The 27481-nt window shown below is 41.0% G+C and overlaps 1 protein-coding gene across 4 annotated transcripts in view; it reads right to left on the reverse strand.

Moving 5' to 3' along the window:
- LOC105486981 (L-lactate dehydrogenase C chain) overlaps positions 1-27481 on the reverse strand; it is a 48756-nt gene that overhangs the window by 11834 nt on the left and 9441 nt on the right. For all 4 annotated transcript variants that reach the window (XM_011750208.2, XM_011750207.2, XM_011750209.3 and 1 more), the window contains exons 4-6: positions 18243-18416; positions 10728-10901; positions 6588-6705 (exon numbers count right to left, since the gene is read on the reverse strand). In XM_011750208.2, the coding sequence (XP_011748510.1) occupies positions 6588-6705; positions 10728-10901; positions 18243-18416 (466 nt within the window). The remainder of the gene's footprint in view (positions 1-6587; positions 6706-10727; positions 10902-18242; positions 18417-27481) is intronic.

The following is a 27481-nucleotide window of genomic DNA, read 5'->3' on the forward strand; positions in this document are numbered from 1 at the left end:
GCTGGCCCAACATAGCGAAACCCCATCTCTACTAAAAATACAAAAAGTAGCTGGGTGTGGTGGCATGTGCCTGTAGTCTCAGCTACTCGGGAAGCTGAGGCAGGAGAATCACTTGAACCTGGGGGGCAGAGGTTGCAGTGAGCCTAGACTATACCATTGCACTCCAGCCTGGGTGACAGAGTGAGACTCTGTACAAAAAAAAATTGTTACTAGTTTGCCAATGTAAATTTATATAGTTGTAAGTTGTGTGTATATATCTTTCCTAAGAATATATCACTAAATCAATAAGTGAATATGGAAAATATTTATGATACATTTTCAAAGGAAAATACCACAATACTAAACATTATGCACTTTCTTATCTCTGGCTTGTAAAAAATATAAATTTTTATACAAACTTTAGAGTTGCATCAAGCCACCAAGTTATTAATAGTGTTTATTTTTACAAGACAGCCTTACAGGTGAGTCTTCTTTATGCCTATCTGAATTTTCTTATTTTCTACAATTAATATTATTATATATTTGCATTGCTACAAATAGTGGCCTCAGGTTTGGATTGACAGTCAAATTCACTGGACAAAGAGGGTTTAATTTAGCACTAAGTTTAACTTTTAGAAAGGCTATAGGACAAAAAGCACAGACTGCACAGCATATCGTTCATATGACGAAGTCTTACAACTACCCAGTTTTAAAGCCCCAGGAATGCACATAACACACTTGGTTGCCAAAGATAACGCTGATTTTATATATATATATATACACACACACACACAGACACACACAGATGGGGTATGGCCAACATAGCGAAACATTAGCTATGTTGTATAACATACAAAAATTAGCTGGGTGTGGTGGCACGTGCCTGTAGTCTCAGCTACTCGGGAAGCTGAGACTTTTATATATATATACGTGTATATATATATATATACACACACCTGAGCACAGGAGGTTGGGCCTGGACTGTTCCTACAATAGTGTCCTATGATTTGACTATCAGTCCAAAATCAGGGCCACTATCAGAGGCCATGCAATACTTTTGATGACAAAAGTACTTTTAGACCCTCAATTCTATATGGCCAAGACTCTGGAGGTAAGTAAAAGGAAAGGGAAAGAGGATCTGCCTGGCACCTGACTGACAGCACACTGTCTATGAGTTGAAGTAAAGAAAGCTCTACAGTAGATAACTGGGGACAAATCTCACCAGTTGAATCTGGATAACAGATTTATCCTCTCGGGTATTAACAAAATGGATAGAGAAAGAGAAGAAAGTTGAGAATGGCTAAAAACATAATCCTTTAGTTGTTATTAACCATCTTGATGAAAATAAAACTGCTGTTGTAAAAGAAAGGTAAAGGGAGCAAACAGAAGAAATAGTTTCAAGGCTGGTACTTTAAGACAAAAACTGATACATATTGTAAACCAAATGCCCTCTTGGGTTCCCTCTTGGGAACCAGTAAGGACATCCTATTAAATCATGATGTCATTCCTCTGCAATTGGTTACTAGCAAATCAGAGGCTGTTGTGTAAAAAGAGCTGAGTAGTTTTTAGATAAATATTAGCAGCACCCTGAAGATTGTTTATAATTATAGATCCTCTGCAAAATGATCAAGAGGTAAATAATTTAATTTTAGATACTGCAGAGTTGAGAGGACCAATAGTGATAAGTACTGATCTGAAACACATTGGAATATTTGGTATTCAAATCACACAGGATTTCAATGGGAAATGTGATCTTAATCCTTGTTCCCTTAAAGCAAGTGTCTCAAATTAAAAAGGAACTGCCCGAGCGCAGTGGCTCACACCTGTAATCCCAACACTTTGGGAGGCCGAGGTGGGCAGATTGGTTTAGCTCAGGAGTTTGAGACCAGCCTGGGCAACATGGTGAAACCCCACCACTACCAAAAATACAAAAAGTGGCCAGGCATGGTGGCATGCACCTATATTCCCAGCTACTCAGGAGGCTGAGGTGTGAAGATGGCTTGAGCCTGGAAGTCAGAGGTTGCAGTAAGCCAAGATCAAGCCACTACACTGTAGCCTGGATGACAGAGCCAGACCCTGTCTCAAAAAAAAAAAAAAAGAAAGAAAGAAAGAAAGAGAAAAAGAAAGAACTACCATTCTCTGTGGTACAATTATTAGTCACTGGGTAGATAAAAGACCAACACTGTGACATCCCTACAGGAGGTAGATGGACTGCTCCATAACACTTGGAAACCACTATTGGTTAACACAGATTCCTGTGTTAGTGGGTGAGGCGTACGGATGTGCCTCCAGACCAGTTAGATCCCTGCATTTATTGGAGACTGGTCTCCTGGCCCCTATAGCTGAAAATATATGGGGATAAGGGACATTTTTTTTGAGAAGGATAGGAAAAGATACCGTAATATTAATACATATTGTGTTTTCTAGGGATTAATTTAACCTCTCATTCAAAGCTTTTTGGTGAAACAAAGCATTTGTAGGTTCCCTTAAGAGAATTTAAGAAAATAAAACATACCAAAATGATTACCAAAGTAAAAGGTATTTTGGTAAACTGACCTAAAACTTTTGATTGATGTGATACTTATGGAAATAGTTTGGCCAAAAGAAGAAATACATTTGCTTTAGAAATATAAAAACAGGGCGAGCGTGGTGGCTTTGGAAGGCCAAGGCGGGCAGATCACCTGAGGTCAGGAGTTCGAGACCAGTTTGGCCAACATGGTGAAACCCCGTCTCTATTAAAAATACAAAAACTAGCCAGGTGTGGTGGTGCGCTCCTGTAGTCCCAGCTACTCGGGAGGCTGAGGCACGAGAATCGCTTGAACCCAGGAGGCAGAGGTTGCAGTTAGCCAAAAGTGCACCACTGCACTCCAGCCTGGGCAACAGAGCAAGACTCTGTCTCAAAAAAAAAAAAAAAAAGAGAGAGATAAAACATGTGATTAAAAGTGTGTATCAATACCTTTAATAAGACACAAGTGATAGTAAATGACAGAGGGGGAGAAAAGACAGTCTAGTTGGTTAAGAATTACCAAAACATTGTGAGAGATTCTGTTTAACTACTGTATCTTATAGATTCTAGTGGTTGTAGATGTACTAACTTGTCTTTTTCTATTTATAAGATATTGAAGAAATGTTTGTCAAATGAACTCTGAAGAATATATGATACAAAGATAATAATCTGAGGTCATGGAAAGGTACCAAGGGTAAAGGGATATGAGCCCTTTCAAAAAAGCCAGAAGTAACTGGGAAGATAACCTTGAGTTTGAGTTCAGGCAACACAGTTTTCTAGACATAAAAATTAGTTATGAAAAATGTGGACTATTAACTATAACAGAACTAGGTTGTCAGCACTGGATTTTATGAAACCATTGATTTGTGCATTGTATCAGGACTAGCAGGGCTGGGATCAAGTATGCAGACCCTGAGGGCTATGTGACAAGAAGTGCACATAAGAACTGTTGAGAATTTCCTTCTTTTGCAGTTAAAAACAAACAAACAAACAAACAAACAAAAAACATTGAGAACCAAAGGCAGCCACTTTCCTGTCTTGGGGAAGTCTGCCCCCATGTCAGCTTCCTCCTTTATAATTGAGTGTACCCCATGCAGTGACAGGGCCTAGAAGCTACACCTAAGCATTGCAATACTGTTGTTTTGTTTTGTTTTTAGACGGAGTCTCCCTCTGTCACCCAGGCTGGAGTGCAGCGGTGTGATCTCAGCCCACAGCAACCTCCACCTCCCGGGTTCAAGTGATGCCTCAGCCTCCCGAATAGCTGGGATTACAGGCGCCTGCCACCAAGCCCAGCTAAAATTTGTATTTTCAGTAGAGACAGGGTTTCACCATGTTGTGCCAGGCTGGTCTCAAACTTCTGACCTTATGAAGTGATCTACACACCTCAGCCTCCCAAAGTGCTGGGATTACAGGCATGAGCCAACACACCTGGCCACATTGAAATACCTTCTAAAGAAGATACTGATATGCTATACTGTGTTTTCTTCCTGGTATCCTTTCACCATGCTAGATAAACTTAATGCTAGGTGAAAACCTATTATGTCCTGTGAGTTGGACAGTCTGAATTTCAGACAACAATTAGTGGCTATATACTTTTAATATTGTTGTTGTTTGGTTTTTTGTTTTTGTTTTATTTAAGAGACAAGGTTTCACTCTGTTGCCCACATTGAAATGCAGTGGACTATCATTGTTCATTGCAACCTGGCATTCCTGGGCTCAAGTAATCCTCCCATCTCAACCTCCCAGGTAGCTAAGACTACAGGTATGCAACACCACACCTAGTTAATTTTTTAATTTTTTAATTTTAATTTTTTTTTAGAGAGACAGGATCTTTCTCTGCTGTCCAGGCTAGTGTGCAGTGGTGTGATCATACCTCTGCTAGTTTGAATTAAGCCTAAAACTCCTGGGCTCAAGTGATCTTCCTGCCTCAGGTACCCCAGTAGCTGGGACTACAGGCATATACCATGCCTGGCTAATTTTTAAAAATTTTTTGTGGAGACATGATCTCACTCTGTTGCCCCAGCTGATCTGAAACTCCTGGCCTCAAACAATCCTCCTACCTCAGCCTCCCAAAGTGTTGGGATTACAGATGTCAGCCACTGCACCCAGCCTTAACTGCTTTTTTAACTGTGGTAAAATTTATCATCTTAACAATTTTTTAAGTATACAGTTTAGTGGCATTAAGTACATTAACGCTGCTGTGCAGTCATTACCACTATCCTCTCTCAAATGTTTTCATCTTCCCAAACTGAAGCTCTGTACTCATACACATTGCCATGTTACTTTTTATAACCAAAAATAAAATAATATAAACTTTTAAAACTAAAAGGCATTTAAGAGAATAAAAACTCACCCATGATCACTTTTTTGTTATATTATGTGACTTTTTAGTCTCTGCCCTAATTCTTACACATTTTTGTTTTATTTTTTATTTTATTTGTTTGTTTGTTTGTTTTCTTTGAGACAGAGTCTTGCTCTGTCACCAGCCTGGAGTGCAGCTGTGAGATCTCAGCTCACTGCAACCACTGCCACCCGGGTTCAAGCGATTCTCCTGCCTCAGCCTCCTGAGTAGCTGGGATTACAGGTGCACACCACCAGAGCCGGCTAATTTTTTTTTTTTTTTTTTGTATTTTAGTAGGGACAGAGTTTTAACATGTTGGCCAGGATGGTCTTGATCTCCTGACCTCATGATTGGCCCACCTCCGTCTTCCAAAATACTGGGATTACAGGCATGAGCCACTGCACCCAGCCTATTATTTTGTTTTATTTATTTATTTTTTTTTTTCTGAGACAGAGTCTTGCTCTATTGCCCAGGCTGGAGTGCAGTGGCACAATCTTGGCTCACTGCAACCTCCGCCTCCTGGGTTCAAGCAATTCTCATGGCTCAGCCTCCCAAGTAGCTGGGATTACAGGCACACACCACCACACCTGGCTAATTTTTGTTATTATTATTATTTTTTTTTTAGTAGAGACGGGTTTCACCATGTTGGCCAGGCTGGTCTCGAACTCCTGACCTCAGGTGATCTACCCACCTTGGCCTCCCAAATTGTTGGGATTATAGGCATGAGTCACCGCGCCCGGTCTCTTACACATTTTTGTAGGGTTTTATCATAAGCATACATATAGTAGACTTGTGGTTTTTGTTAAGTTCAATATTCCAAGCTGTGAACATCCAAAAGTGATTTTTAACTTCTTTTTTTTGAGATGGAGTTTCACTCTTGTCACCCAGGCTGGAGCACAATGGCGCTGTCTTGGCTCACTGCAACCTCTGCCTCCTGGGTTCCAGCGATTCTCCTGCCTCAGCCTCCCAAGTACCTGGGATTACAGGCACCCATCAACACACCCAGTTAATTTTTGTATTTTTAGATACAGGGTTTTACCATGTTGGTCAGGCTGGTCTCGAACTCCTGACCTCAGGTGATCCACCCTCCTTGGCCTCCCAAAGTGCTGGAATTACAGGTGTGAGCCACCCCCCACCCAGCCAATTTTTAAGTTCTATAACTTCTATTAATATGTAACTTGACTCTTGACTAAAGCATGAAGAATAATCCTGTGTGCTGTTAAGGCTAATACATATGGAGTCAGATGCTTCACTTATAAGAAAATCATATTGATTTCTGATCATCTGCATTAGCTTAATGTTTCATCTAGTCAAATGATGAACATTTAATAAGTTCTTGGCTGGTTCTAGCATTTTACATAAAATAGTACTAACTTATTTACTCTCTATAGTAGCCCTGTAAAGTAGGTTCTATAATTATCCCCATTTTGAAGATGAGTAAACAACTTCTGATATTTTAAGTAATTTCCCAATATCATATCACTAATAAATGATGAAGGTTTCAAACCTGGACAACCTGGCTCCAAAGTCCATTGTCATAATCACTATGCTTTTATTACTCTCAAATATATGAGTTGTGAAATAATAAGTACTTTTTCTTTTTGACAAATGCCCCCAAAAAGAAAGCTATGTATAAGCCTGAATTTAGTGATTTTCAGAAGACTGGAGTTATTTATCTCACAAAAGGCAAAGATCAACTATTTGATTTTTGTCTGTGATACGTATTCTTAAGGCATTAAGAAACTTAATAGGAACTATTACCTTTGAATAACTTGTTTATGGATATTTTTCCAGTGTTCCTTATCTGAATCTGTTCCTAATTTAGGGTCCAGAGTCTTCAGAGCAACACCAGCAACATTCACCCCACTCCATAAGGGCACTAAAAAATACAAATGTTAAAATAAACTCTTCTTCCCAATATTGCATCAGGAGTTTGAATTCCATGTTATCTTTTTAAGTTAGGTTTGCCACTTGATATGGTTCAGATGTTTGTCCCCTCCAAATGTCATGTTGAAATGTAACCCCTAGCGTTGGAGGTGGGAAGTGTCTGATCATGGGCGCTGATCCCTCATGAATAGCTTAGCATCATCCCCCATTGATGAGTGAGTTTTCACTCTGAGTTCATGTGAGATCTGGTTGTTTAAAAGCGTATGGCACCTCCTCTCTCTCTCTCGTTTCCACCCTCACCATATGACACATCTACTCCTCCTTTGCTTTCTGCCATGATTGCAAGCTTCCTGAGGCCCTCATCAAGAGCATACCTTGGAGCCTGCCTGTACAACCTGCAGAAGCACAAGCTAAATTAAACCTCTTTTCTTTACAAATTACTCAGCCTCAGGTATTTCTTTTTTCTTTTTTTTTTTTTTTTTTTTGTCTTTTTCATCCAGGCTGCAGCGTAGTGGTTTGATCTTGGCTCACTGCAACCTCCACCTCCCAGATTCAAGGGATTCTTCTGTTTCAGCCTCCGAAGCAGGTGGGATTACAGGTGTGTGTCACCACACCCAGATTTTTTTTTGTATTTTTAGTAGAGATGGGGTTATGCTATGTTGGCCAGGCTGGTCTTAACCTCCTGGCCTCAAGTGATCCACATGCCTTGGCCTCCAAAAGTGCTGGGATTACAGGCATGAGCCACGACTCCTTGTCAGGTATTTCTTTTTCTTTCTTTTCTTTTTTTTTTTTTTTTTTTTTTTTGAGACAGAGTCTCACTCTGTCGCCCAGGATAGAATGCAGTGGCACGATCTCGGCTCACTGCAAGCTCCATCTCCCAGGTTCACGCCATTCTCTCCAGCCTCAGCCTCCTGAGTAGCTGGGACTACAGGCACCCGCCACCATGCCCGGCTAACTTTTTGTATTTTTAGTAGAGATGGGGTTTCACCGTGTTAGCCAGGATGGTCTCCATCTCCTGACTTTGTGATCCGCCCACCTCAGCCTCCCAAAGTGCTGGGATTACAGGCGTGAGCCACCGCACCAGGCCCTGGCCAGGTATTTCTTTACCGCAACACAAAAAAGGCCTAAAACACCACCTTACACCATACATAAAAATAGGTTTCAAATGCATAAAAGAGGGAAATGTAAGAAATAAAATTATAAAGTTGTTAGAAAATATGTAGTAGAATTTATTTATAATTGTGTGGTATAGGAGGCATTTTTAAGCAACATACATATTTTTAAGCAATATGCCAAATGCAGTATAAACAAAGAAAAGAACTGATAAAATATAAACAATTAGAGGGAAAAGAATACCAAATTAATACCATACTTCTCAATAGTAAAAAAGAGCCAGGGAGGAATAACTGTCAATCTAGAGTCTCACATCCAACTAACCTGTCATTCCAGAATAAGGTGAGACTAAAACAGTCATATAAACCACACCAATAGGATAGAGTTCAGGAAGAAGTAAATTGAACCCAGGTGAAGAAGTTAGATGGAGAAAATAAAGATAAGCAACACAACTGGCAAACCTGTACTTGAATCAAAACAAGTATTAACTATTAATAATAATTATAACTAGTTTGAGGGATATAAGAACAGTATGGGTACAGAAAAGGAATTAATAATTACATGTATGACAGAAAGAGGATGGTGTCAACATCATAAAAAAGAGGATGATCAAACTAAAAGCATTCTAAGATCTTTGTATTATCGGGACCCGGCGCAGTGGCTCATGCCTGTAATCCCAGCACTTTGGGAAGCTGTGGCGGGTGGATCACCTGAGGTCAGGAGTTCGAGACCAGCCTGACCAACATGGTCAGGTTTGCATCAGGAGTTTGAATTCCATGTTTGGTAGAAACCCTGTCTCTACCAAAAATACAAAATTAGCTGGGTGTGGTGGCACATGCTTGTAATCCCAGCTGCTCAGGAGGCTGAGGCAGGAGAATTGCTTGAACCCAGGAGGCGAAGGTTGCGGTGAGCTGAGATCGCGTCATTGCACTCCAGCCTGCGCAACAAGAGCAAAACTCTGTCTCAAAAAGAAAAAAAACAAAAAAAAAAAAACCAGATCTTTGTATATCCCAAAGGACAGTAAATAAATTTATCATCTGAGATCAAGTATTAATGTTAAAAATTTACAGATAACCATTTACAAGGTAAGTGTATAATCCAAAGTATTAGAGGAAATTAAAGAAAGTAGATCCAATAGAAAGCAGAAAAAGAGAAAGGAAACAGAAAAATCATGCTAAACAGAATACTAAATATGTTCAAATTAATACTAATCAGAATATACTGTTTTCTAAAAATAAAGTTAGAGAATATTAAATGTGAGAAATTAAAATATACCAGAGAAAATTAGTTTTAATGACCTTCAGGAAAAATAACTGTGTTAGGACAATACCACAAGCCAACAGGGTCAAAGTAAGGCTCTGGTTGAAGAAATATTTGTCCAAATCAAATCAAAGTATTTGTTACATTATGGGTCTTAGATTACAAAGAAAAGAGCACTTTAAATGTTTTGAATAAATGAATGAATGTTTGAACAAATGGTCTTTATTCTCAATTGTTTTATTGCCATGATGAAAAGAAGATTTACACACATGACACAATTAAGGAACACTGTAAAAAGTATAAAGTTCTAACCATGTAGCAGAGACTAAGTGTTTAAAAAGAGAGGTTGGTGTGGCCTCAAGAGTTAAAGTCACATATTATTTCATTTACATGAAAACTCTGGAATAAATAAATATACAGAGTGAGAAAGTAGATTAGTGGTTGCCTGGGGCTAGGGTAGTGGAAAGAATGTGGATTTCATTTTGGGCTGATGAAAATATTCTGTATTTAGATTGTGGTGATGCTATATTTCTGATTCACCCTGTGAATATATCAGAAACTCAAGAATTCTATATTTTGCTGGTTGAATTTTATGGTATGTGAATTGTATTAGTCCATTCTCACATTGCTATAAAGAAATACCTAGGCCGGGCGCGGTGGCTCAAGCCTGTAATCCCAGCACTTTGGGAGGCCGAGACGGGCGGATCACGAGGTCAGGAGATGAGACCATCCTGGCTAACACGGTGAAACCCCGTCTCTACTAAAAAATACAAAAAACTAGCCGGACGAGTTGGCGGGCGCCTGTAGTCCCACCTACTCGGGAGGCTGAGGCAGGAGAATGGCGTAGACCCGGGAGGCGGAGCTTGCAGTGAGCTGAGATCCGGCCACTGCACTCCAGCCTGGGCGACAGAGCGAGACTCCGTCTCCAAAAAAAAAAAAAAAAAAAGAAATACCTAAGACTGGGCAACTTACAAAGAAAAGAGATTTAACTGGCTCACAATTCTGCAAGCTGTACAGGAAGCACAATGCTGGCATCTGCTTGGCTTCCTGGGAGGTCTCAGGAAACTTTCAATCACGGAAGAAGGTGAAGGGGAAGCAGGAGTGTCTTATATGGCTACAGCAGGAGAAGGAGGGAGAGAGGGGGGTGGTGCCACACACTTTTAAATGACCAGACCTCACGAGAACTCACTATTGTGAAAACAGTACCAAGTCGGATGGTGTTAAACCATGAGAACCTGCCTCCATGATCCAACCACCTCCCACCAGGCCCCAGCTCCCACACTGGAGATTACAATTCAACATGAGATTTGGGCAGGGACACAGATCCAAACCATATCATGAATTATGTCTTAATAAAGCTGTTTTAAAAAAACACAATAAATAAAAATGTATTACAGATAAGAGAAACACTCATATTGACTTTAAAACAGCTATATGTTTTGTGGACTATTTTATGAAAGATAGCTAAATCAATGATGCAAAAGATTGAAAGTAAAGGAACAGTAAAAGTTACACCAGGAAAGTACCAACAAAATGAAACTTATACAACTATATTAATATCAGGAAAAAAAACTTTAAAGGAAATAAGCATTATTAGAGATAAGAAGGGTAGTCACATAATAATAATAGATTTATACTTACCGCTAGAATCACCATGTTCTCCAATAATCCAACCATGGCAGCTTGTGGAGTGGACACCCAACTTTTCTCCAATTAAGTAACGGAAACGGGCAGAGTCTAAATTACAACCACTTCCAATTACACGAGTTATAGGCAAGCCACTTATCTTCCAGACTATATATGTCAAAATATCCACTAAGAAGAAAAATTTCATGTTAGAAAAAGATTCAGTGTAACTTAAAAAAAATTTTTTTCCTGAACAGATAGATGAATTGTTTTAGAGTCAAATACAGATTTACTACAAAGTGAAGCAAATCACTGGCCAGGTGTGGGGGCTCATGCCTGTAATCGCGGCACTTTAGGAGGCTTAGGTGGGTGGATCACCTGAGGCCAAGACTTTGAAACCAGCCTGGCCAACATGGTGAAACAGTCTCTACCAAAAAATACAAAAATTAGCCAGACATGGTGGCACACACTCACATTCCCAGCTACTTGTGAGGCTAAGAAGGAACCAGAAAAGCAACTTTGGTAATGTAACAAAATAAGATTCGTCAACACCCCCCCAAAAATCACACTAGTTCAATAGAAATGGATCCAAACCAAGAAGAAATCCCTGGTTTACCTGAAAAATAATTCAGGAGGTTAGCTATTAAGCTCATCAGGGAGGGACCAGAGAAAGGTGAAGCCCAATGCAAGGAAATCCAAAAAATGATACAAGAAGTGAAGGGAGAAATAGTCACCTAAATAAGTAGCTTAAAGAAAAAACAATCAAAAATTCAGGAAACTTTGGACACACTTTTAGATTTGTGAAATGCTCTGGAACGTCTCAGCAATAGAATTGAACAAGTAGAAGAAAGAAATTCAGAGCTCGAATACAAGGTCTTCAAATTAACCCAATCCAACAAAGACAAAGAAAAAGAATAAGAAGGTATGAACAAAGCCTCCAAGACGTCTGGGATTACGATAAACAACCAAACCTAAGAATAATCAGTGTTCCTGAGGAAGAAGACAATTCTAAAAGCTTAGAAAACATATTTGGTATTTGGGGAGATAATCAAGGAAAACCTCCCCGGCCTTGCTAGAGACCTAGACATGCAAATACAAGAAGCACAAAGAACACCTGGGAAATTCATCACAAAAAGATCTTTGCTTAGCACACTGTCATTAGGTTACCCAAAGTTAAGACAAAGGAAAGAATCTTTTTTTTTTTTTTTTTTTTTTTTTTTTGAGACGGAGTCTCGCTCTGCCGCCCAGGCTGGAGTGCAGTGGCCGGATCTCAGCTCACTGCAAGCTCCGCCTCCCGGGTTCACGCCATTCTCCTGCCTCAGCCTCCCGAGTAGCTGGGACTACAGGCGCCTGCCACCTCGCCCGGCTAGTTTTTTGTATTTTTTAGTAGAGACGGGGTTTCACCGTGTTAGCCAGGATGGTCTCAATCTCCTGACCTCGTGATCCACCCGTCTCGGCCTCCCAAAGTGCTGGGATTACAGGCTTGAGCCACCGCGCCCGGCCTTGGAAAGAATCTTAAGAGCTGTGAGACAGAAGTACCAGGTAACCTATAAAGGAAAACCTATCAAATTAACAGCAGATTTCTCAGCAGAAACCCTACAACCTAGAAGGGATTGGGGCCCTATCTTCAGCCTCCTCAAACAAAACAATGATCAGCCAAGAATGTTGTATCCAGTGAAACTAAGAATCATATATGAAGGAAAGATACAGTCATTTTCAGACAAACAAATGCTGAGAGAATTTGCCACTACCAAGCCACCACTATAAGAACTGCTAAATGGAGCTCTAAATCTTGAAACAAATCCTGGAAACACATCAAAACAGAACCTCTTTTTTTTTTTTTTTTTAATTTATTTCTTTCCTTTTTTTGAGATGAGTCTCACTCTGTCGCCCAGGCTGGAGTGCAGTGGCATGATCTCAGCTCGCGGCAACCTCTGCCTCCCAGGTTCAAACAATTCTCCTGCCTCAGCCTACTGAGTAGCTGGAACTACAGGTGCCTACCACCAAGCCCAGCTAATTTTTGCGTTTTTAGTAGAGACAGGGTTTCACTATGTTGGGCAGGCTGGTCTTGAACTCCTGACCTCAGGTGATCCACCCACCATGGCCTCCCAAGATGCTGGGATTACAGGCATAAACCACTAGGCCCGGCCCAGAACTTCCTTAAAGCATAAATCACACAGGACCTATAAAACAAAAACACAAGTTAAAATGCAAAAACAAACAAACAAAAACCCAAAGTACACAGGCAATGAAAAGCACGATGAATACAATGGTATCTCGCATTTCAATACTAACACTGAATGTAAATGGCCTAAATACTCCACTTAAAAGATACAGAACTGCAGAATGGATAAGAACTAACCAACCAACTATCTCCTGTCTTCAGGAGACTCACCTAACATACAAGGACTCACATAAACTTAAAGGGGTGGAAAAAGGCATTTCATGCAAATGGACACCAAAAGCGAGCTGGGGTAGCGATTCTTGTATTAGACGAAACAAACTTTAAAACAACAGTGGTTAAAAGAGACAAAGAGGGACATTATATAATGGTCAAGGGCTCTTCCAACAGGAAAATATCACAGTCCTAAACATATATGCACCTAACACTGGAGCTCCCAAATTTATAAAACATTTACTAATAAACCTAAGAAACAAGATAGACAGCAACACAATAATAGTGGGGGACTTCAATACTCCTCTGACAGCAATAGACAGGTCATCAAGACAGAAAGTCAACAAAGAAACAGTGGATTTAAACTATACCCTAGAACAAATGGATTTAACAGATATATACAGCACATTTCATCCAACAACCACAGAATACACATTCTATTCAACAGCACATGGAACTTTCTCCAAGATAGACCATATGATAGGCCATAAAACAAGCCTCAATAAATTTAAGAAAATTGAAATTATATCAAGCACTCTCAGACCACAGTGGAATAAAACTGGAAATCAACTCCAAAAGGAACCTTCCAAACCACGCAAATACATGGAAATTAAATAACCTGCTACTGGATAAGCATTGGGTCAAAAATGAAATCAAGATAGAAATTAAAAATTCTTCTAACTGAATGACAGTAATGATACAACCTATCAAAACCACTGGGATACAGCTAAGGTGATGCTAAGAGGAAAGTGTATAGCCCTAAATGCCTACATCAAAAAGTCTGAAAGACCATAAACAGACAATCTAAGGTCACACCTCAAGGAACTAGAGAAACAAGAACAAACCAAACCCAAACCCAGCAGAAGAAAGGAAATAACCAAGATCAGAGCAGAACTAAATGAAATTGAAACAAAAAAATACAAAAGATAAATGAAACAAAAAGCTGGTTCTTTGAAAAGATAAATAAAATTGATAGACTATTAGCAAGATTAACCAAGAAAAGAAGAGAGCAGGCCGGGTGCAGTGGCTCACACCTGTAATCCCAGCACTTTGGGAGGCAAGACGGGTGGATCACCTGAGGTCAGGAGTTCCAGACGAGCTTGGCCAACGTGATGAAACCCCATCTCTACTGAAAATAAAAAAATTAGCTGGGCATGGTGGCAGACACCTGTAATCCCAGCTACTCGGGAGGCTGAGGTGGGAGAATCACTTGAATCTGGGAGGCACAGGTTGCACTGAGCCGAAATTGCGCCCTTACACTCCAGCCTGGGTGAAAGAGCAAAACTCCGTTTCAAAAAAAAAGAAGAGCAAATCCAAATAACCTCATTAAGAAATGAAACAGGAGATATTACAGCTGACACCACTGATCGTTCAAGGCTACTATGTACACCTTTGCGCACATAAACTAGAAAACCTAGAAGAGATGGATAAATTCCTGGAAATATACAACCTTCCTGGCTTAAATCAGGAATAATTAGATACCCTGAATAGAACAATAACAAGCAGCAAGAATGAAATGGTAATTAAAAATTACCAACAAAAAGAAGTCCAGGACCAGATAGATTCACAGCAGAATTCTACCAGACACTCAAAGAAGAATTGGTACCAATCCTTTTGACACTATTCCACAAGACAGAGAAAGAAGGAACCTTCCCTAATTCATTCTATCACCAGTATCACCCTAATACCAAAACCAGGAGGGACACCATCAAAAAAGAAAACCACAGACCGATATCCTTCATGAACATAGATGTTAAAATCCTTAACAAAATACTAGGCCGGGCGCGGTGGCTCAAGCCTGTAATCCCAGCACTTTGGGAGGCCGAGACGGGCGGATCATGAGGTCAGGAGATCGAGACCATCCTGGCTAACACGGTGAAACCCCGTCTCTACTAAAAATACAAGAAAATTAGCCGGGCGAGGTGGCGGGCGCCTGTAGTCCCAGCTACTCGGGAGGCTGAGGCAGGAGAATGGAGTGAACCCGGGGGGAGCGGAGCTTGCAGTGAGCCGAGATCGCGCCACTGCACTCCAGCCTGGGGCACAGAGCAAGACTCCGCGTCAAAAAAAACAAAACAAAACAAAAAAAAAACAAAATACTAGCTAACCGAATCCAACAACACGTCAAAAAGATAATCCACCATGATCAAGTGGGTTTCCTACCAGGGATGCAGGGATGGTTCAACATACACAAGTCAATAAACGTGATATACTACATAAGCAGAATTAAAAACAAAAATCACATGATCATCTCAATAGATGCAGAAAAACCATTCACCAGCATCCCTTCATGATTAAAACCCTCAGCAAAATCAGCATACAAGGGACATACCTTAATGGAATAAAAGCCATCTATGGGCCGGGCATGGTGGCTCGCACCTGTAATTCCAGCACTTTGGGAGGCCGAGGCGGGTGGATCACCTGAGGTCAGGAGTTCAAGACCAGCCAGGCCAATATGGTGAAACTCTGTCTCTACTAAAAATACAAAAAATAGCTGAGTGTGGTGATGTGCACTTGTGGTCCAGCTACTTGGGAGGCTGAGACAGGAGAATTGCTTGAACCCAGGAGGTAGAGGTTGCAGTGAGCCAAGATCGCACCAGACTCCATCTCAAAAAAAAAAAAAAAAAAAAAAAAAAAAAGCCATATATAGCAAACCCACAGCCAATATAATACTGAATGGGGGAAAAGTTGAAAACATTCCCTCTGAGAACAGGAACAAGACAAGGATGCCCACTCTCACCACTCTTCTTCAACATACTACTGGAAGTCCTAGCCAGAGCAATCAGACAAGAGAAAGAAATAAAGGACATCCAAATTGGTAAAGTGGAAGTCAAACTATCCCTGTTTGCTGACGATACGATCATTTACCTTGAAAACCCTAGCTGGGCACAGTGGCTCATGCCTGTAATCCCAGCACTTTGGGAGATCAAGACAGGCAGATCACCTGAGGTCAGAAGTTTGAGACCAGCCTGGCCAACATGGTGTAACCTCGTCTTTACTAAAACTACAAATACAAAAACTAGCCAGGCGTGGTGGTGTGCACCTGAAGTCCCAGCAAAATGGGAGGCTGAACAGGACAATCACTTGAACCTGCAACAGGGAGGTTGCGGTGAGCCAAGGTCATGCCACTGCACTCCAGCCTGGGAGACACAGAAAGACTCCATCTCAAAAACAAAAAACAAAACAAAACAAACCAAACACACACACACACACAAACACACACAATGATACTGGATTGGCTAAAATTTATTTTATTTTATTTATTTATTTTTATTTTTATTTTTTGAGACAGAGTTTCACTCTTGTTGCCCAGGCCGGAGTGCAATGGTACCATCTCGACTCACCACAACTTCCACCTCCCAGGTTCAAGTGATTTTCCTGCCTCAGCCTCTTGAGTAGCTGGAATTACAGGCATGCATCACCACACACCTGGCTAAGTTTGTATTTTTAATAGAGATGGGGTTTCTATATGTTGGTCAGGCTGGTCTCAAACTCCCGACCTCAAGTGATCCACCATCTCAGCCTCCCAAAGTGCTGGGATTATAGGCGTAAGCCACCGCACCTACCTTATTCATTTATTTATTTATTTAGAGACAGAGTCTGGCTCTCGTCACCCAGGCTGGAGTGCACTGGCATGATCTCGGCTCACTGCAACCTCCACCTCCAGGGTTCCAGTGATTCTCCTGCCTCAGCTTCCCAAGTAGCTGAGATTAAAGGTGGCTGCCACCATGCCCGGCTAATTTTTGTATTTTTAGTAGAGATGGGGTTTCACTATGTTGGCCAGGCTAGTCTTGAACTCCTGACCTCAGGTAATCCACCTGCCTTAGGCTCCCAAAGTATTGCTGGTATTACAGGTGTGAGCCACCATGCCTGGCCTGGATTGGCTAAAATTTAAAACTTTGTTTTTTTTCTTTTTTGGTTGTTTGTTTCTGTTTGTGTTTGTTTGTTTGTTTGAGACAAGGTCTCACTCTGCCACTCAGGCTGGAGTGCAGTGGCACAACCACAGCTCACTGCAGCCTAGACCTCTCAGGCTTACGCAATCTTCATACCCAGCTTTTTTACTTTATTTTATGTACAGACAAGGTTGTACATGTTGCCCACACTGGTCTCAAACTCCTAGGTTCAAGCGATCCTTCTGCTTCAGCCTCCCAAAGTGCTAAGATTACAGGCATGAGCCACAATGCCCAACCGGTTTGGTAATATCTGATAGAGTTAAACATATACCTACCATATAACCTACCTATGTTACTCCCAGTTATTTACCCAAGAGAAATAAAGACATATGACCACACAAATACTTACACACAAATTATGATATTAGTTTCATTCATAATAGTCCAAAACTGGAAATAACCTCAATATGTTTCAACAGATGAATAAACAAAAAACACATGAATAAAATAGCAATTTAAATGTATAAATAATGGCTGGGTGCAGTGGCTCACATCTGTAATCCCAGCACTTTGGGAGGCCAAGGCGAGTGGACTGCCTGAGCTTAGGAGTTCCAGACCAGCCTGGACAAAATGGTGAAACCCCACTTCTACCAAAAATACAAAAATTAGCTGGGTGTGGTGGGACATGCCTGTGGTCCCAGCTACTGCGGAGCCTGAGGTGGGAGGATCAATTGAGCCTGGGAGGCAGAGGTTACACTGAGCCAAGATTACACCACTGCACTCCTACCTGGGGGACAGAGTGAGACTCCATCTCAAAAAAAAAAAAAAAAGAAAAAGAAAAATGTATAAACAAAAGAATACTTTGGCACTAAAAAAGGAATATGATACACTGAATAATATGGATGAATCCCAAAATAATTATGCTGGGTTAAAGAAGTCAGGTAGAAAAAATTACATTCAGCATGATTCCATTCATATAAAATTCCAGAAATTGGGGCCAGGGCAGAATGAGAGATGAACTGCAAAGAGGCACAAGAAAACTTTCAGAGGTAACTGAAATGGTTTGTATCCTGATCATGGTGGCAGTTTCCTGAGTGATTACTTTTATCAAAACTCATTGCATTATATACTTTAAATGAGTGCAATTTATTGTACATAAATGTTACCTCAATGAAGTTGATTATTTTAAGGGAATGGTATGGAAAGATCATCCTTATGCAATAGAAGGTAAGAGAGAAGACTCACCTGGATTTGAAACAACAAGAATTTTACAATCAGGACTATAATGGACTATGGCAGGAATTATTGATTTCATGATAGTCACATTACGTTGGACCAGGTCAAGGCGAGTTTCTCCCTCCTGCTGCCTTGCACCTGCTGTGACAATAACTATTCTGGAGTTTGCAGATACACTGTAATCTAAAAAGGAAACAAAATACTATATTTGGATCAAGATTACCATAACCACTGTGCCTTAACTCCTTAAAACTCTATTGTATATTCTTTGTACTATATTAAAGTATCCATGTACCTTTATGTCTGGCATTTTGGAGATGAATGGACTTTTCTAACCTGTATAATCTGAAGGAAGCCTTGTCACTATGACTTGCCAACTTTCACATAGCTACCTCAAAAATTTTTATAACAATAGAAACTAACACCCCCTTTTGCCCAAATTCCCATGTGTTATGAAGGCCCAAGGCAATGAAAGTCAGCTCTCTGCCTTCTTAGAAACACCAAAATGAGGCCGGGCATGGTGGCTCACGCCTGTAATCCAGAATTTTGAGAGGCCAAGGTGGGCAGGTTACGAGGTTAAGAGATCAAGACCATCTTGGCCAACATGGTAAAATCCTGTCTCTACTAAAAATACAAAAATTAGCTGGGCGTGGCAGCACATGCCTATAGTCCCAGCTACTTGGGAGGCTGAGGCAGGAGAATCGCTTGAACCTGGGAGGCGGAGGTTGCAGTCAGCCAAGATCACACCACTGCACTCCAGCCTGGCAAGACTCTGTCTCAAAAAAAAAAAAAAAAAGAAAGAAAGACCAAAATGAATGAAGACTTAGAACTCTGAGAATTTATGTGTCTGTTTCAGGAGTCTAAGAGTGAGAATGTATTTACTTCTAATATTGTAAGGGACTGGGTTTCAATCACAAGTTCTTGACCCACACAAGAAAATAAACTATGTACTAAATGACCAGTTGTTTCACCTGTTGAATACAATGTCACTACTATGTAGCACTTACTAACTCATACTGGACTTTTTTTTTTTTTTTTCTGAGATAGGATCTCACTCTGTTGCCCAGACTGGAGTGCAGTGGTGCCATCTCAGCTCACTGCAACGTCTGCCTCTCAGGTTCGATTCTCCCACATCAGCCTCCTGAGTAACTGGCACTACAGGCACACACCATCACACACAGCTAAATTTTGTATTTTTGGGGAGAGATGGGGTTTCACCATGTTGGCCAGGCTTGTCTCGAACTCCTGACCTCAACTGATCCACCTACCTCGGCCTCCCAAAGTGCTGTGATTATAGGCATGAGCCACCACATGTGGCCTCATACTGGACTTTTTAAAAAAGCACTATATAGCTGAAAGTTATCTACCATATGGATGTAAAAAATTACTTAAAATATCCTCTATATCTATCTCATTTCAACTTTTCACGTTCTTTTAGAAAATGAAATCTAATAGCTGGGCGTGGTGGCTCACAACTGTTAATTCTATCACTTTGGGAAGCTGAGGTGGGCGGATCACTTGAGGTCAGGAGTGCAAGACCAGCCTAACCAACATGTCTCTACTAAAAATACAAAAATTAGCCAGGCATGGTGGCGTGCAGCACCTATAATCCCAGCTATTCAGGAGGCTGAGGCAGGAGAACTGCTTGAACCCAGGAGGCAGAGGTTACAGTGAGCAAGATTGCACAGAGCAAGACTCTGTCTCCAAAGAAAAAAAAAAATAGCTTAGCATGGTGGTGGGCACCTGTAATCCCACCTACTCGGCTGGGGGTGGGGAGGGCAGCTGAGGCAGGAGAATGGCTTGAACCCAGGAGGTGGAGGTTGCAGTGAGCCCAGATCGTGCCACTGCACTCCACCCTGTGTGACAGAGTGAGACTCTGTCTCAAAAAAAAAAAAAAAAAAAGAAAAAAGAAAAAAAGAAAAGAAAATGAAATCTACTTAATTTTTAAAACGTTACATCTTCATTTATGGTGATTCTTGTATCTTTCTAATCCAAAAGAGAAGATAACTTATGAAATATGAACACTGCTGTTTTCCTGCCCCAGTAAAGATTTTAACTAGAAAGGCAAATTTAGAAAGATGGCATTTCTGGCCAGGCACAGTGGCTCACACCTGTAATCCCAGCACTTTGGGAGGCCGAGATGGGTGGATCACTTGAGGTCAAGAATTCAAAACCAGCCTAGCCAACATGGTAAAACCCTGTCTCTACTAAACATACAAAAATTAGCCGGGTGTGATGGCACGTGTGGTAAGCCCAGTTACTCAGGAGGCTAAAGCAGGAAAATCACTTGAACCCGGGAGGTGGAGGTTGCAGTGAGCCGAGATTGTGCCACTGCACTCCAGCCTGAGTGACAGAGCAAGACTCCATCTCAAAAAAAAAAAAAAATCTGGCTCCAAATAATCTTACTAGCTTTATGTCTTATTTTTATATCAGATTTTCCAGGTGCCCTGGTGCTGTTAATGCCATCATTTCTTTACCTGTTCTTTATTTTTCTTTGTAAATATAACCACAAAGAGACCATAAACTACAGTGGTCTGGAGCAAAAGCTCTGAGGTCTAACTGCCTGTATTCCCCAACTTTGCCACTTACTAGCTGTGTAACCATGGACAATTACTTTGCCAACCCCTCTAACTCTCACTTCCTCATCTACAAGGTCAAGCTAATAGCGTTTTTTTGTTTGCTTGTTTTTGTTTTTGTTTTCCTGAGGTGTAATCTTGCTCTGTCACCCAGGCTGGAGTGCAGTGGTACGATCTCAGCTCACTGCAACCTCCGCCTCCCAAGTTCAAGCAATTCCCTGCCTCAGCCTCCCAAGTAGCTGGGATTACAGGCGCCCACCACCACACCCGGCTAATTTTTGTATTTTTAGTAGAGACGGGGTTTCACCATCTTGGCCAGGCTGGTCTTGTACTCCTGACCTCATGATCTACCCGCCTCAGCTCCCAAAGTGCTGGGATTACAGGCATGAGCTACCACGCCTGGCCGCTAGTAGCCTTTTAAAAAATATGGTTCTTAAGAAGATAACTCAGTGAGTTAATATACATTAAGTACTCAACAGGGTGTATTAAATGTTCAATAAATGTTAGCAATTAATATTATTATTAGTCAAGTACTTCTTCAAATACCAATTCCTCTGCTAGATATCCCCAAGCATTTATCATATCATTCAAAAATGACATGAGGTTATATTTTGAAAGAAAAATATACAACAGATAAGGAAACGATGGCATTAACAGGATCGGGGCACCTGGAAAATCTGACATAAAAATAAGACATAAAGCCATCATATCATTCATTATTTATCATATTCATAAATACCACTTTCTTCACAGATTTGTTTATAGCACTTACTGCCTATAATTATCAAAAAGTCCTTATAAGAGCATATGTTATCTTCCCATGGTTATGTCTTATTTAAACCTCTAACTTAATCATAAGCACAATATTAATAATAGGTTCTGATTTCACATTACTCCCTTCTTTCCATAAATATAAATATCTTTTTTTTTTTTTTTTGAGACGGAGTCTTGCTCTGTTGCCCAGGCTGGAGTGGAATGGTGTGATCGTGGCTCACCGAAACCTACGCCTTCCCAGTTCAAGTGATTCTCCTGCCTCAGCCTCCTAAGTATCTGGGATTACAGGGACCCGCCACCACGCCCAGCTAATTTTTGTACCTTTAGTAGAAACAGTGTTTTGCCATGTTGGCCAGGTTGGTCTTGAACTCCTGACCTCAGGTGACCCACGTGCCTCAGGCTCCCAAAGTGCTGGGATTACAGGCGTGAGCCATCATGCCTGGCCCATAAATATCTTAGCACCTTCTATGTTCCAGGCACCTGGACTCATTGTACATATGAGATAATTTAAAATATCTGTGGAGCTGGGCATAGTAGTCCTAGCTACACAGGAAGCCAAAGCAAGAGGGTCACTTAAACCCAGGAGTTAGAGGCTGCAGTGCACTGTGATTGTGCCCATGAACAGCCATCTCTTAAACTAAAAATTAAAAAAAAAAAATTGTGGATAATCAACGATGTTCCATCATTGCTCTTCCCCATTCGACCTCACAAAATGTATTTTCAAAATGTTCTATTGTGAAATATTTCATATAGAACATATAAGAAATATACATTCAATTTATAAAACATTAAACAACTCTGTTAAAACCACACAAAAGGCCAAGCACGGTGGCTCACACCTGTAATCCCAGCTACTGGGGAGGCTGAGGCACAAGAATCACTTGAACCTGGGAGGCGGAGATTGCAGTGAGCTGAGATCGTGCCACTGCACTTCAGCCTGGGTAACAGGGCAAGACCTAGTCTCTAAAATATAGTAATTTTTTAATGAAAAAAATTAAAAATATTAAACAACTCTGCCAAAACCACACAGTAAACACCTAGTTCACATTTGTCCTCCGGAGACAGAGGTGGGAGGACTGCTTGAACCCAGGAATTCAAGAGTTTGAGGTTGTGGTGAGCTATGATCACATCCCTGAACTCCAGCCTGGGCAACACAGCAAGACCCTGTTAAAAAAAAAAATACAAAAAAATCCCCAAATTTATAAAACATTGTCAACACCTTGGAAGCCCTTGCATGCCTCTAATAGATTATATCTATCAATCATTCTTGTGGCTGGCAAAAAAATCACAACATCACTTTTTAAAAAGTTTTACTACCTATGCATGTTTAAATTACATATTAATTGTTTTGTTTTGTTTTGAGACGACTCTATCACCCAGGTACAGTGCCATGATCTCAGCTCACTGAAACTTCCGCCTCCCAGGTTTAAGCGATTCTCCTGCCTCAGTCTCCTGAGTAGCTGGGATTACAGGCACGTGCCACCACAACCAGCTAATTTTTGTATTTTTAGTAGAGACAGGGCTTTGCCATGTTGGCCAGCCTGGTCGCGAACTCCTGACCTCAAGTGATCCGCCCACCTCGGCCTCCCAAAGTGCTATATTACAGGCATGAGCCACCACACCCGGCATTACATAGTAAATTTTACCTGTTTTTGAATCATAAGGCATGTATTCCCTTAACTAAATATTATGTATCTGATATTTATCCATGTTAATGTGTGTCCCTGTAGTTCCTTCACTTTCACTGCTGTGCAATATTACACTGCATAATATACACAACTTAGTACTGGGATTCATTGACTTGTTTACAGTTTGGGGCTACTACAAAGTAAACCACAATACATTCTTGTGCACGTATCCTAGTGCACATGTGCATAAGTTTTCTTGGGAATATACTTAAAAGTGTAATTTCCGGGTTGTGGGATATGTTCATGTTCAACTTCACCAGGTAATGACAAACTTGCGGGTTTTCTTTTTTTTCTTTTTTTTTGTCTGAGATGGAGTTTCGCTCTGTTGCCCAGGCTGGAGTGCAGTGCTGTGATCTAGGCTCACTGCAACCTCTACCTCCTGGGTTCAAGCAATTCTCCTGCCTCAGCCTCCTGAGTAGCTGGGATTACAGGCACACACCACCACGCCTGGCTAATTTTTGTATTTTTAGTACAGACGGGGTTTCACTAGGTTGGTCAGGATGGTCTCAAATTCCTGACCTTGTGATCCGCCCACCTTGGCCGCCCAAAGTGCTGGGATTACAGGTGTGAACCACCGCACCCGGCCAAACTTGTTTCTTTAATTGGTTTTACTATACTCCTACACGCTGTGTATGACAGCACTTACTGTTCTACATCCTCATAAACAGTATCACACTTTTACCAATCTAGTGGGTGGGTAATGGCATAATGATATGGTTTTTACTTTCCTGTGCTTGGTTATTGAGTTTTGTTCCCTGTATTCATAAGCCACTTGAGTGTCTTCTTTTGTAAGTTATTGAAGCCTTTTCTGATTTTTCTATTGAGCTGTACATATTTTTCTTAAACATTATATTAATACAAGTATTTTTATTCTGAACACTATTACTTTGTTAGATGTTAACACTGCAAATATCTTCTCTCAGTTTATGGCTTGTCTCTTTGCTCTTTTACATCATATTTTTGTGAACACTCTTAACTTTGTATTCTTTATTGATTATGCTTTTTGTGTCTTTGTGTTTAAATCAGTCCCTACTTTCAGGTCATAAGAATATTCTACGTTATCTTCTAAAGAGAAACTTTGAAGTTTTGCTTTTCACATTTTAGTCTTTAACCAACCTGGATTTGATTTTTGTGTGTGGTATCAGGTAGGGTGTGTGTGTGTGGTACCAGTTTATTTTTTCCATAATGATAACTACTGCCATTAGAACAATTTTAAAGGTCCATAAATTTCCTATTTATCTAGAAAATTATCAGTGTTACATAACAATCTTTTATATTGTCTCCTGATTAAGTCTCTGCACATAAGTGCTTTATAATAAATCTTGAATCAGCTTGGAGTGTCCAATAATAACGAAATCTGCGGGGTTTTGACTAGGATTGCATATAATCAATATGGGAAGAATGGATAGCTTACAATATTGAGGCTTCTATGAACAAGGAATATCCCTTCATTTATTTATTTTACTGTCGAGTAGCTGGGACTACAGGTGTGTGCCACCATGCCCGGCTAATTTTTTGTATTTTCAGCAGAGACAGGGTTTCACCATGTTGGCCAGGCAGGTCTCGAACTCTTGACCTCAAGGGATCTGCTTGACTCCGCCTCACAAAGTGCTGGGATTACAGGCGTGAGCTACTGTACCCAGCCTCCCCTCATTTATTTAGATAATATATTCTTTGAGGCTTTTTTTGTTTGTTTTTGGTTTTGATTTTTTTTTTTTTTTTGAGACATGTCACCCAGGCTGGAGTGCAATGGTGCAACCTCAGTTCACTGTGACTTCTACCTCCCAGGCTCAAGCCAACCTTCCACCTCAGCATCTCGAGTAGCTGGGACTCAGGCATACATCACCATGCTCAGCTAATTTTTGTATTTTTGGTAAAGACAGGGTTTCACCATGTTTCCCAGACTGGTCTTAAACTCCTCCACTAAAGCAATACTCCCGCCTCCGCCTCGGATTCCCAAAGTGCTAGGATTACAGGTACCACATGGGTCCCAGCCTGACATTTAATATCTTCTAATGAGGTGGTATGTTTTCTGCACAAAAGCTCTTATCCCAGGTATTTCCTATTTTGATGATATTGTAAATAATAGCTTTACATTTCTTTTGCCTGGTTTTGACATACAGAAATACAATGGATTTTTTTTTTTTTTTTTTTTTTTTTGAGATGGAGTCTCGCTCTGTCGCCCAGGCTGGAGTGCACTGCCACAGTCTCGGCTCACTGCAACTTCCACCTCCCGAGTTCAAGCAGTTCTCCTACCTCAGCCTACCAAGTGGCTGGGATTACAGGTGTGCACCACTACACCCGGCTAATTTTTGTATTTTTAGTAGAGACGGGGTCTCGCCATGTTGCCCAGGCTGGTCTCGAACTCCTGGCCTTAAGTGATACACCACCTCAGCCTCCCAGGGTGCTGGGATTACAGGCGTGGGCCACCGCGCCCGGCCTCAATTTCTGATTACTAACTTTGTCTGTCATCCTTGCTAAACTTTTAGTTTTATATGCTGTCCTCCTCTTACATTTATTTTCTATCTTCTTTTTAATTCGTTCGGTATGTTTATCTAATATTACTTCTTCCTCTTTACTAATTTTTTTGTTTTTTCGGATCAGAGTCTCACTCCATAGCTCAGGCTGGAGTGTAGTGTCAGCAATCTTGGCTCAATGCAACCTCTACCTCCCGCGTTCAAGTAATTCTCCTGCCTCAGCCTCCTGAGTAGCTGGGATTACGGGCATGCATCACCACATGCAGCTAATTTTTGTAGTTTTAGTACAGACGGGGTTTCACCATGTTGGTCAGACTGGTCTTGAACTCTTGACCTCAAATGATTCACCTGCGTTGGCCTCCCAAAGTGCTGAGATTACAGGCATGAGCCACTATGCCCAGACCCCTTTACGAATTTAAAAGTTTCTGTTCTTTTGTTAGTTGTCACGGAAGTTAGACCACGTCATCTATAATCCCAGCTGAGTAAGGCAGGAGGATCGTTGGGCCCAGGAGTTTGAGACCAGCCTGCGCAACACAGAAAGATCCCATCTCTTTGTGTTTTTTGTTTGTTTTGAGATGGAATTTCACTCTTGTCACCCAGGCTGGAGTGTAACAGCATGATGTCAGCTCACTGCATCCTCCATCTCCTAGGTTAAAGTGATTCTCCTGCCTCAGGTTCCTGAGTAGCTGGGATTATAGGCATGCATCACCACGCCTGGCTAATTTTTGTATTTTTAGTAGAGATGGGATTTCACCAGGTTGGCCAGGCTGGTCTCAAACTCCTGACCTCAAGTGATCTCCCTGCCTAGCCTTTCAAAGGATTACAGGCATGAGCTACCGCATCCGACCTAGACCTCACCTCTTTAAAAATTATTTAAAAATTTGAGGCCGGGCATGGTGGCTCACTCCTATAAGCCCAGCACTTTGGGAGGCTGAGGTGGGCAGATCAACTGAGGTCAGGAGTTAGAGACCAGCCTGGCCAACATGGTGAAACCCCATCTCTACTAAAACTACAAAAAATTAGCCAGGCTCAGTGGTGGGCACCTGTAATTCCAGCTACTTGAGAGGCTAAGGCAGGAGAATCACTTGGACCTGGGAGGCGGAGGGTGCAGTGAGCTGAGATCACACCACTGCACTACAGCCTGGGTGACAGTGTGAGACTTTGTCTCAATAACATAACATAACATAACATAACATAACATAACATAACATAACATAACATAACAAAAATTTGAAAAAAAATTACAACATACATTTTTAACTTATCAAAGTTCAGTTAATCACCACACTTCCTGCTTCCCTAATGACAAAGGAAACTTAGAATACTACTTCATTCATCACTATACCCCCTCACCCATAGATTTATATGCGGTATTAAAAATTTTTTTAATCCCCAAGACTACAGTTTTATACAATTGATGTTTATTTAGATTTGCCTTCACATTTACCATTTTCTCTGCCCTTCATTTTTTGTCTTACATCACAGATCTTGTATGTGAGATCACTTTTCTTTTGCCTGAGATATATACTTTTGTGTTTCCTTTAGGGAGGGTCTGACAGTAATTGTCTCAGTCTATTTCTGAAAATATCTTCATTCACTCTTCCTTTTTTTTTTTTTTTTTTTTAAGAGACAAGATTTCACTATGCTGCCCAGGCTGGTCTCAAAGTGATCCTTCTGCCTCAGTCTGCTACCAGGCCCAGCTTTGTCCTTGTTCTTGAAAGATGTTTTTGCTG

Source organism: Macaca nemestrina, chromosome 12, assembly GCF_043159975.1.
Source record: "Macaca nemestrina isolate mMacNem1 chromosome 12, mMacNem.hap1, whole genome shotgun sequence".
In the NCBI taxonomy this organism is placed as follows: Eukaryota; Metazoa; Chordata; class Mammalia; order Primates; family Cercopithecidae; genus Macaca; species Macaca nemestrina.